Source organism: Fistularia commersonii, chromosome 34, assembly GCF_037954325.1.
Source record: "Fistularia commersonii isolate RoL2024-O1a breed Wild chromosome 34, RoL_Fcom_v1.0, whole genome shotgun sequence".
Classification (NCBI taxonomy): Eukaryota; Metazoa; Chordata; class Actinopteri; order Syngnathiformes; family Fistulariidae; genus Fistularia; species Fistularia commersonii.
The window spans coordinates 1,472,564-1,482,895 of record NC_141317.1 but is presented as its reverse complement, the minus strand read 5'-3'; the positions used below and the strand labels follow the sequence as shown (position 1 = coordinate 1,482,895).

General features: G+C 40.6%; 2 protein-coding genes across 2 annotated transcripts; both read right to left on the bottom strand.

The window, feature by feature from the left end:
* Window positions 1-128: 128 nt before the first annotated feature.
* Window positions 129-6,603, bottom strand: LOC147214159 (chymotrypsin-like elastase family member 2A). Its single transcript, XM_086141730.1, has 7 exons — window positions 6,564-6,603; window positions 6,231-6,319; window positions 5,713-5,810; window positions 3,390-3,512; window positions 3,036-3,172; window positions 792-937; window positions 129-299 (listed from the first exon to the last, which is right to left on the bottom strand). The coding sequence occupies exons 1-7, from the start codon at window positions 6,601-6,603 to the stop codon at window positions 129-131; spliced, it is 804 nt and encodes a 267-aa protein (XP_085997856.1).
* Window positions 6,604-6,900: 297 nt separating this feature from the next.
* Window positions 6,901-9,837, bottom strand: LOC147214158 (chymotrypsin-like elastase family member 2A). Its single transcript, XM_086141729.1, has 8 exons — window positions 9,798-9,837; window positions 9,625-9,713; window positions 9,251-9,348; window positions 8,485-8,607; window positions 8,242-8,378; window positions 7,903-8,048; window positions 7,141-7,293; window positions 6,901-6,981 (listed from the first exon to the last, which is right to left on the bottom strand). The coding sequence occupies exons 1-8, from the start codon at window positions 9,835-9,837 to the stop codon at window positions 6,964-6,966; spliced, it is 804 nt and encodes a 267-aa protein (XP_085997855.1). The 3' UTR covers window positions 6,901-6,963.
* Window positions 9,838-10,332: the final 495 nt, after the last annotated feature.

Below are 10,332 nucleotides of genomic sequence, written 5' to 3'. Positions count from 1 at the left end.
GTTGTCTTCAATAGATAGTCATAACCTGCAGTGAACAACAGAAAATATAATTGTCATGCATATCCTGTTTTTCAAAGTTGACCTTTTTGTTTGCTTCTGTTTACATTGTGCCGGTGATGTAATCAAGACTAGAAAAAGTTGCTCACTCTGTTGATCCAGCTGATGTAAGAACTGACTTGTGTGAAGACAGTGGGTTTCTGTAGGACGTTGCAGCCTTGGCCAGATCCGAAGCTCACCACGCCATGGACGTCCCAGGAGCCATCAGGGTTCTGGCAATTCAGTGGGCCACCAGAGTCTCCCTATAAGTCAGTATTTCACAATCACATACAAAACATTTGCCTCATGGTGCTTTTTCAAAGCCAGGGCAATATTGGACTGTAGGGCTAAAACTGATATTTTGGAGATGTGATGTTAAAAGCAATTATCAAACGATGCAAATGCTGAATTCATTCATGGCTGAAAAGTATTTAAATGTAATATCAGTGCCAAATTTCAATGCAGGATTCTATTGAACAGATGATTGAACAGCTGCACTGGACATTTGAAAATTTAAATGTATCATTTTTTCTGCCAGAAAGACCAGACATCTTTAGTAAATACTCAGGTACTATATACTAAGCTCAGGTTTTTGACATGAGATATCGACGAGTTGCGAAAAGTATTTGCTGATACTTGCTATATGTATTTCTTATAAGACTATATAGGCTTCGTAAAAACAGCTATCTAGGCTGAGTAATCACCGTAACACAATATACATTTTCATATCATTGTCCAACTTTCGACAGACTCACATTGCAGCCACCAGTGATACCGTCCCCTCCAGCGCAGACCATCTTCTCAGTCGCCAGGACGCTCCACCAGCCGGGCTGTGAGCAAATATCGTGACCCACAATTGGCAGGAGGGCCTGCTGTAGGATGTCAGCCAGAGGGCCACTGGCTGTTTGGAAGAAATTAATTAAGCTAAGGAAATAATCAAAGGGAAATAAAGACTCGGCAATTTTTTTGGTGGGGATATTTTCTTCTGTATCACATTTGACATGACTTAGTCAAACTTAACACTTTTGCTATACAAGAAATTCCACATGAACTAATTGGCCACAGTAGTGATACACGCACACTATCTATACTTATAAGTTTTGATTACAGTACAGTAATAAAAGTAATAATAACTTTGTTGTTGTTACTCGGTAGATGGGTGTTCCATTCGGAAAAGACATGATGACCCTTTGTTTTCGACGCAGGCTGTAGAACACTTACTGGAGCCTGTTTGGGCAGTAAGGTAACAGGTGGTAACAGTATTCAGGTGGCAGGTCATTTTGAACCTTGTCTGTGATTATAGCACTTTAGAATGGAGTCTAAAAAGTTCAGGAAGGAAATACAGGGTGGCTTAAGATTGGTGTGATTTGAGTTGTGGGATTTGTTTTTGTAAGTCTAACCTTTTTTTTAGGAGATGACCTGTGGCTCCAGAGATTCAGCAAAAGGATATGAGAACTTGTATATTTTCTTTTGCATTACAAAAGGATAAAACTGATTTAATGTTGTACAAGTTCTTGGATTGGTAAAAACATGACTTAACTATTTCTCTAGGCTCAGGTCACCATTTGAGGTATCATAGGTGTTTTTTCTAGCGCCCCTTGCGTTTAGAATAGAGTCATGTGGAATTGTTCAATTAAGCGAAAAAAAAATTGTATCTTAAAACTGCAAAAGTGAGACACTTGGGCAAGAGCGTTGAAGCTGGATATATGACTCACAGATTAGAAGCTCAGCGGGCAATCAGAAATGTTTGTTATCAAAGATTCCAAACAACGCTTTCTTTGAGATTTGACATTATTTTGTCAGAAGGAATGAACCATGCCATGAAAAACCTATCAAACAGTGTCTGGTCCTCGTGGCACCCAGATTCATCCTTATTTTTTAGGCAGAACAATTTCCTTGCTGTGTCTGCCATCTGTCACAACCCTGGTCAAAAATCAAAACACTTCTATGGCAATCCCAAGAAGCAATTTTCAGGGAGGATGTTAAGAGGGCTTTTTTATTTTAAAAACATTTTTGATGATGATTTTTAAGCTTTTGAGCCTTTAAAACCACCTAAAGGTCTGTGATGTAATCTTAAAACTCGAGATAATTGGACATCTGGCGGCCGTCTGACCAGCTCACGAATGAGTGTGATGTTGGTGGTTAAATGGTGGCAAGAGGCAGTGATAACAAATCTATATCTGATGATTTTTGCAACTAGATGCCAGTAGAAGTAATGTTCTCCCCCTTGTGCTTCTTAGTGAAATTGACTGGAAATATAGCAAATCACTTTATAAAAATGAATTCTTATAAAGGCCTAACAGTGAATAATTTGTTTCTGTTTTTTTCATTTGTATTTACAAGTTCATCACTTTTGCAGTATCACTGGCCCTCTATGAAGTACTAAACATGTTCTGCAAGGCAGAGTTTGGTTAATGTTGTTGTATCTTTGTGTAACTATTCTTTTTCCACACAGTTTTAGTCAGGACAGCTAGTAGAGTATTTTCAGTCTGAGTGAAGCGTATATTGCATATAACAGTTACATCTCTATGTGTAAAAATATTGGAAACTCAAGGAAGTCAGACCATTTCTGTCATTTGTGAAACATCTTTTGTTTGATCCTTTTGATTGTTTTTCAAGCTAATGTCGCGTTTGTATTAAATACTGATTTCTAAGCCTCGAGAAACGAACCCCCACAACAGGCTCTTTGTATGAAAAATCTGTCTAAAATTCTTTCCAGCAAGAACAATGTTAAATTCTCTGCTCGATCAATCAACAGCTATCTGTGAACTGAAAAGAACCGGACCTTTGTCCATCTTGTCGATTTGAATGTGATTAATTGTTCCAGCAAACTGTGTATTTCATACATACATTGCATATCTAAAAGTCTGTGTGTCTTGGTTGCAGCTGTAGCATCCCTTAGTTAGTTTATGTAGACAGTCCGAGTGCAGGGAGCAATGACTGGAAGCCGGGGTTGTAATACTGCAAAAGAGTTATTCCACCCAGCTTGATTCACTCACTGGAAAGACGACCCCAGCCGGTGACGTAGCATGCAGCGCCATGGGGCAAAACAACACCCCGGTCTGGGAGGCAAGCAGGCGTGATTGTGTCAGAGAAGTTTATGGGAGAAGACAGCTTGATCAGGGCAATATCGTTCCTGCAAAAAAGTGAATTGAAAAAAAAAAAAAAAAAGTGAGCATAAAATAGTATATAATGCACATAACACTGTTTTGGATTCTCAAAGTTCAAATTTCTCCAGGCCAAAAATAAATGCAGAGGACTTCTCACTCCAGTTATACATAAACAAGGTTGCTTGTAAATATTTTTCTAGCGATTCTTGCGTTTACTGTGTGGACAGCTGTTGCTACTGTTACCGGCTGAGCATGACGTTGTAGTCCTCGTGTGTGATAATGTGGGCTGCCCTCCGAGCCATGGAGCCTTGCTCACTTGCCTTCAAGCTGTGTTTACCCAGCTCCACTCTGTAGTTGTAGCGATCACTGTGGGATGGCAGATGACAGAGTGTTTCCTTTGTGGGTTTAAAAAGCAGTGTTGACTTTTTTTTTTTTCAACCTGAGTGTGTAATACCTTGATTAGGCTGATTTTATGGGGGCTTTGTATAACTGATATATGTTTGCTTGAGTCACTAATTTTTGGATTATTTTTTTTGTCTTTCTTTTTTAATTTTAGTGCGAATGGACCCTTGGCCGGGAGGAATTGATGTCATCATACTTTGATTATCGGTTGTTTCGACCCTAAACCGGAACAGCCTCCCAATGGTGGGTCAGCAGCGGTGGCCAAATCGCTGCCCATCTTATCCTCTCGGCCTCCAACTTAGTTCCACCCCCTGTTCCATAACCAGCCAAAGTTTCTCTCTGCTGCCTTTACCGGCCTGCCAGCTCTTGTCTTTCTCTCCACTCCCGTTATTCCTATGGCTGTGAGCAGTTTTCATACTGACTGCAGGCAACCCACCGCAGCCTACCTCGACTGGGAACAGCCGTGCTGCTTTTACCCATTTAGTCCTCCAAGAAGTCCCTGTATTTTGCCCTCTTTCTTTCAAAGGCTCGATCGCATCCTTCCTCCCATGGGACTGTAGGTTTTATGAGAATAATCTCCTTTGCCTCCTCTGGCCGCAGTACAACATCTGGCCTCAGGGTTGCCTGGACTACCTAGGGGAACTGCAGCCTTTCCCTAGGTCTATTTCATGTCTCATGAATCGGCCTTTTGCAGTAGGCTGCTTTTCGTTGTTGCCATAGGTCGAGGCTATTCCCTGCTACTACAAAACTGAATGGATGTTGTTCTCCCACATGTCTCTCCTGCTCTAGTGTATCGGTTAATGTCATAAGCACCTTATCATGGCCCCATTTGTACCCAAGTTGAACAGGTGCTGTTTTACACACTGACAAGATGTGCCCTATGGTGCCCCAGTCTCCACACAGTTTGCAAAGCGGTTACTCTCATTGCTCACTTGTGCAAATTTGCTAGGGGCGGGAGTGCGTCGTTCGCTGACGCAGCAGGAAAGAGACACAGAAGGGTTCGAGTCTCCATAGGTCCATAGGTCTGTCAAGGTGATCTTCCTGGGGAGGTCACATTTAGTCCAGGCTCTCTGGCCACCAAGCTCAACTGCACTTGATCTTCATGCTTCCTCCTCAAAGTTACACACTTCCTCCTGGATCATGGCTCTTCTTTTTCTGTGTCGCCTTGTTGCTGTTGCTGCCACTGTTGGTGATGTGAGGTTCCAAGGCCCTGTTCTCTGCACACGGCATCCCAATGATGTGATGTAACATCAGTGTGCTCCCAGCCTGAGCAAGAGATGTACTGGCTGCCCATTTGCATCCTAATCTGGTAGTGATGCCCTCATGTTTGACTTGTTCATCCTGGAGCACCATTTAAGTTTCCCTGTGTGTTGATAGGAGCCTACATTTTGTCACCTACTTGTCACCTCTACCACAGATGATGGGGAAGTTGGAGGTGACCAGAACTAATGTATAGACCAACTGATGTAAAGCTTGGAGGAATCCCGAAGAATTTCTGGAGATACTTATTGCTCTTTCTCTCCACTTCTTCAACACACGTCATAGGGACCTGTCAGCAGTCACGTGAGAGTCGGAAGCAATCTATGTTGGTAAAGCCAGCCCATGAACTTTCCAGGAGCACCTCAATATATACTGCAAATTTCTATCAAAGACAGATACATTTCCTGCATGTATTATTTTACTGAAATCGTTTGTTCAACCAGTAGCACTTATAATGAAAAATAAGACAGAATGGAATAGAATAGAATTCATTGTTAATTTAAAATAATGTACTTATTTCTCTGTAAACAGAATACATAAGGCATTAAATATTACTGTTTAATCATTACTTTTATTTTGTAAAAACATTCAGCCTTACAATTTAATACTCAATAAAATATTTCCAAGTCACTAACAGTTTTAAATAATGTTTGATCTCTGTTATACTGATGAGATGACTGTATCGTTAATTTAAAATAATGCACTTGTTTCTATGTAAACAGAATACATAAGCCGTTAAATATTACTGTTAAATCATTATATTTATTCTGTAAAAACATCCAACCTTACAATTTAATACTCAATAAAATATTTCCTAGTCAGCAGCAGTTTTAAATTATGTTTGATCTCTGTTATACTGATGAGATGACTGTATCTACCCCATTGTTTTGAATTTGATACATACTTGATACAGTGTGCGGCAGTGAGGACCCAGTCAGAGGAGACAAGGGCACCACCACAGACGTGCCTCCAGCGCCCACTGCTGTCCGACTGCAGTGACACCTGAGTGCATGGAAGACAAGAAATTATTTTAATTGCAACGGTTAAGTAAAAAATGTTATTGTTATTATCTCCATCAATATATTTTTTTTGGGGGGGGGGTCATTCGATGAAAACACAGCATATACAAGTCGCCACAATAGCAAACTTTTATATCACTTTTGAGAAAAATCAGAAATTCAAAAGCAGAAAGAACTGAGATTGATACAAGAATTATAGAAAGTATACAATTGTATTTGTTTGTTTTTTTTTCAATCCAATCTATGGCCATTTTTAAAGTGTACTTAACTAAACAGTTGACCAAACAGCAATGTTGAATACACAAGAATTAAAACTTGGCAAAAAGTGCAAAGCCTGACGTGCACAGCAGTTTGCTCTAAAGAGACTGCCGACTGTTAAAAACTCTCAGAAGACAGATATTACCTGCCAGGGCCAGCTGTGAGGCACTGCATCCACTCCAGCTACCACTCTGCTCAGCACAGGCGGGACAGTGGGAAGGCCACATCCGTAGGCTGGAAATGCTCAGTTAGATCAGACAAAATATTCTGTTTTCCCTTTTATTCTTTCAATAATTTTTCAAATGTATGCACGCACCAATTAACTGTACACTGCCATAAAGAGGACATCTCTTGCACACTTGGTGAAACTTTGTAACTCAATTAAAACTCAAGAGCTTTTAGTGGATAGGGCATTAATTCATGTTCTTCAAGTATTTAGGTTGAGGCGTGAATAAAGCAATCAAAAGAACTGTCTTACCACGAGCCACCATGAAAGCAATAACCATCAACCCCCTCATGACTGTAGGGTGTTAATTGTCCAAACCTCATAGTGAGAAAGTAGTATTTATACTGCTTGCCAAGCATTTACCTCCGGCACACGAAGCGTCCTGGGAAAACTGGCCGCCAGGGACAGAAAATCAAACAGGAGCTAGAAACTCAGAGTTCAGCATGTGTGTATTCATATTACTTTCCCATCACTATTTTTCACTCACCGAGCACGTGGGAATGAAAGTGCTTCATTGTCATTGATAATATTGATATTTCTTGGTTATCGATTTGACAGTCAAGATGCAAAAGATGACACAAAATGAAAATGTGTTCACACGATGTTTATTCTTAAGATTTACATAGTGATTTGATTGAAGACACCCGCTCTCTTAGTAGGCCATCATTTTCTGTGGAAAAGATAGTAGAGACATGTTATAGCTGGTGCAGTACAGTTCAATATCTGAAACAACTTATTACTTCATTTTTCCGCATATTTTTATGTGTTTAAAGTAACACGTGATTTTGGTCCCTAAGGATCTCTCAGAGAAATATGTTGGAGGGCTTACAGAGTTAATCCAGTCCATGTAGGAGCTGACTTGAGTGAAGACGGTGGGCTTCTTAGGGAAGTTGCAGCTGAGCCCGGAGCCAAAGCTGACAATCCCATGAACCTCCCAGGTACCTTCAGCATCCTGGCAGTTCAGAGGGCCACCAGAGTCTCCCTGAGTAATGTGGAAGAAATGTTGTCAGACAGAAGTTAGAACCTTGAAACATAGTCAGTGCTGTTCTTGGCTATTCTTGGCTTGTACTTTACCATATATGATTATTTGAATTGTAAATTCACCGTTTGAAAGCCACCACATGTTCGTTGCCTTGTAGATAAGATGTTTTGATCAATTTTGCATTAGAAGGAGTTGAAAACACTTTGGAAAATGTTGACAGACATTTAGAAAATGTGGGATTGCAATAGTGAGGCATCGCATTTCTTAAACAAAGGACCTATTCAAGAAATGTATGGTTGGAGGATATTTCATAGTTAGTCATGTTTTATGTTATTTTGGCTATCGTCATCTCTATGGAATGTAGATGAATTTATTTTGACGCATCGGCAGGTTTAGTGCTTTAAGTGTTTGATTAACTCAGGACCTAAAAAAAAGCTGTCAAACTGCAACTTAAAGTAAATGCTGAAGAGAGGAAATCATGGAAAGATAACAGGTTCATTTATAACGACTGCGGCTTGCATTGTGAACTGATTCAGAAAGACAACATGGGGCATGTGCAAAACAACTTACAGTGCACCAGTTATGTGTTATTCAATGTTTTTGACTTACATTGCAGCCTGACACAATTCCATCTCCACCTGCGCAGACCATAGTGTCCTTGACCTGAGGGCCCCACCAGTCAGACAGGGTGCACGTGGCGTGGTCGACCACAGGCAGAAGAGCCTGCTGCAGGATGTCAGCAATGGGACCACCAGCTGTTTGAGGGAGAGATACCTTCATATTCACGTGACTGTAGCTTTGATTGGAGTTCAGTGTGGGTGGACTTTGAAAGAGGTAAAATATGTGGCCTCAAATGGTGACAAAATGATGATACTGACATGAAATCCTCAGTGTAAAGTGAACCCTTTAAATCAAATAGATCACATTTGGAGATGAAGGGCGACTTACTTGAGACACGACCCCATCCAGTGACATAGCAAGGGCTGTTGTGGGGGAGGATGAAGCCAGCGGGGGGGAGACAGGCAGCCATAATGCTGTCCGTGAAGATTACGGGGGCCTCCAGCTTGATCAGGGCAATGTCATTACTAGAGATCAAACACATTTGGATTCTTTCAAGACTGGAACTGCTAACGGTTACTGAAGTAATATCCATTCATTTCTAATCATGTGTGCAGGGAGTTAGTTGTATACCGGATGAAAAAGGGGTTCCACTTCTCATGCACAATGATGTCAGCAGTGCCCATGAAAACAGCTCCCTCCTCTGTCTCAATCAGGTTTTGCTTTCCCAGGGCCACTCTGTACTGCTTGCTGCTGCTATAGGTTCACAAATATGTACATTAAATTATTCTCAAACTACATTCATTGACAAATGATTCAACTACTCTCTGACAACATCTGAATATTGCTTTGAATCTATGGTTGTGACCTATAAAGGAATCTTCTCAAAGGACCAGATCGTTAATCCATCGAGTGAATCCATATACACTGCTCAAAAAAATAAAGGGAACACTTAAAAATCACATCCTAGATCTAAATGAATGAAATATTCTTATGAAATACTTTGCTCTTTACACAGTTGAATGTGCTGACAACAAAATCACACAAAAATGATCAATGGAAATCAATTGTATCAACCCATGGAGGTCTGGATAAGAATCACACTCAAAATTAAAGTGTAAAAACAAACTCCAGGCTGATCCAACTTTGATGTAATATCCTTAAAACAAGTCAAAATGAATCTGTGTTGCTTCCTGAGTGGACACTATGATTTCACAGAAGTGTGATTGCCTTGGAGTTACATTGTGTTGTTCAAGTGTTCCCTTTATCTTTTTGAGCAGTATTTAAAAAAGCAGCGACTCACTTGACTCACTCACATCTCTCACTTGACTGATTTTGAGAATTTCTCAAGTCAAAATGGATTTCTGGTTATATGTCAACTGTTTTATTTTTTTCCTACCTGATACAGTGTGCAGCAGTCAGGACCCACTGGTCAGAGATCAGAGTTCCTCCGCATGTGTGTCTCCACTCCCCCTGTCTGTTGTACTGCAGGGAAATCTGAAACAAATTTTAATCAGTTACTTCTCTTCCCCTCTAAAGAGTCACAGAAGTAACAACAGAAAGCCTAGAAATGTAACTGAATGCTCATTTGAATTTGAACTTTCACAATCTTAGTCCAATGTTTCTGTCTGTCGCTCATTATGCAAAGGTTTCTGCTTTGCCTCTGAAGAACAGTATTGACAGATTTTAGCTGATTCTAGTTTTTTTTTGGATCCACAAGAAAGGTATTCTCAATATTGCTGTGAACATGCTGTGTTTGAAAAGGGTAGCTACCTGCCAGGGCCAACTGTGGGGCCGAGCATCCTGTCCTCCCACAACCCTGTTCACCACAGGGGGGAAAGTGGGCAAGCCACACCCGTAGGCTATGGGGGGACAAAAATGTAAAAAGTTAGCAGGTGCATTATTCATCTAGAGCCGAGCATTTTTAGAAAGAGAAAGATTCTTACCACCAGCAACAAGAAGAGCAAGGACCACAAACTTCATCATGTCTCCACTGAGTGCGTTGCCATGACAAATTCTCTTATACTCGACTTGTTACGCAACCAACTGGATCAAATTCTTGGAAATTTTACAAATCTTGACACCTTGACACTTGGGTGGAGCCTGATGACATCAGAAGTGGGACAAACACCAGTCCTGATCAAAGGTAAAATGTCCTGGAGATTCCTTTTTAAGCTTTAAGTTCATTGTGTTGATCAGTGGAATTATAATTTTATCAGGTTGACACTTCATGCAAAAAAAAACTTAGTCCATATCGAAGTTGCTCCTACCTATTTAGTTAACTTTAACATCTTAGAATGCATATCACAGATAGATAAAGTAGCCATTGCATTGGACTTTTACACATAATTTGAATCATCAGCGAAGCCCGTTTTGTGTTTGGATGATGGTGGAGCAATCGTCTTTGGAACAAAACATTCCCGGTTAAATTCCCGGCCCTTCCTAGTGTGTGGAGTTAAGCGAGACTCTGAACCCCTAACT

Bases quoted from the DNA above. Each gene is read 5' to 3' on its own strand.
- LOC147214158 (XM_086141729.1), bottom strand. From the start codon at position 9,837: ATGATGAAGTTTGTGGTCCTTGCTCTTCTTGTTGCTGGTG. The intron at 9,349-9,624 runs GTAGCTACCCTT...AATTTGTTTCAG, and splicing joins CCCACAGTTGGCCCTGGCAG to ATTTCCCTGCAGTACAACAG. The intron at 8,049-8,241 runs GTAAGTCGCCCT...TCCCTCAAACAG, and splicing joins TGGATGGGGTCGTGTCTCAA to CTGGTGGTCCCATTGCTGAC.
- LOC147214159 (XM_086141730.1), bottom strand. From the start codon at position 6,603: ATGAGGGGGTTGATGGTTATTGCTTTCATGGTGGCTCGTG. The intron at 6,320-6,563 runs GTAAGACAGTTC...GAGCATTTCCAG, and splicing joins TGCTTTCATGGTGGCTCGTG to CCTACGGATGTGGCCTTCCC. The intron at 3,173-3,389 runs GTAACAGTAGCA...ACTTTTTTGCAG, and splicing joins TACAACGTCATGCTCAGCCG to GAACGATATTGCCCTGATCA.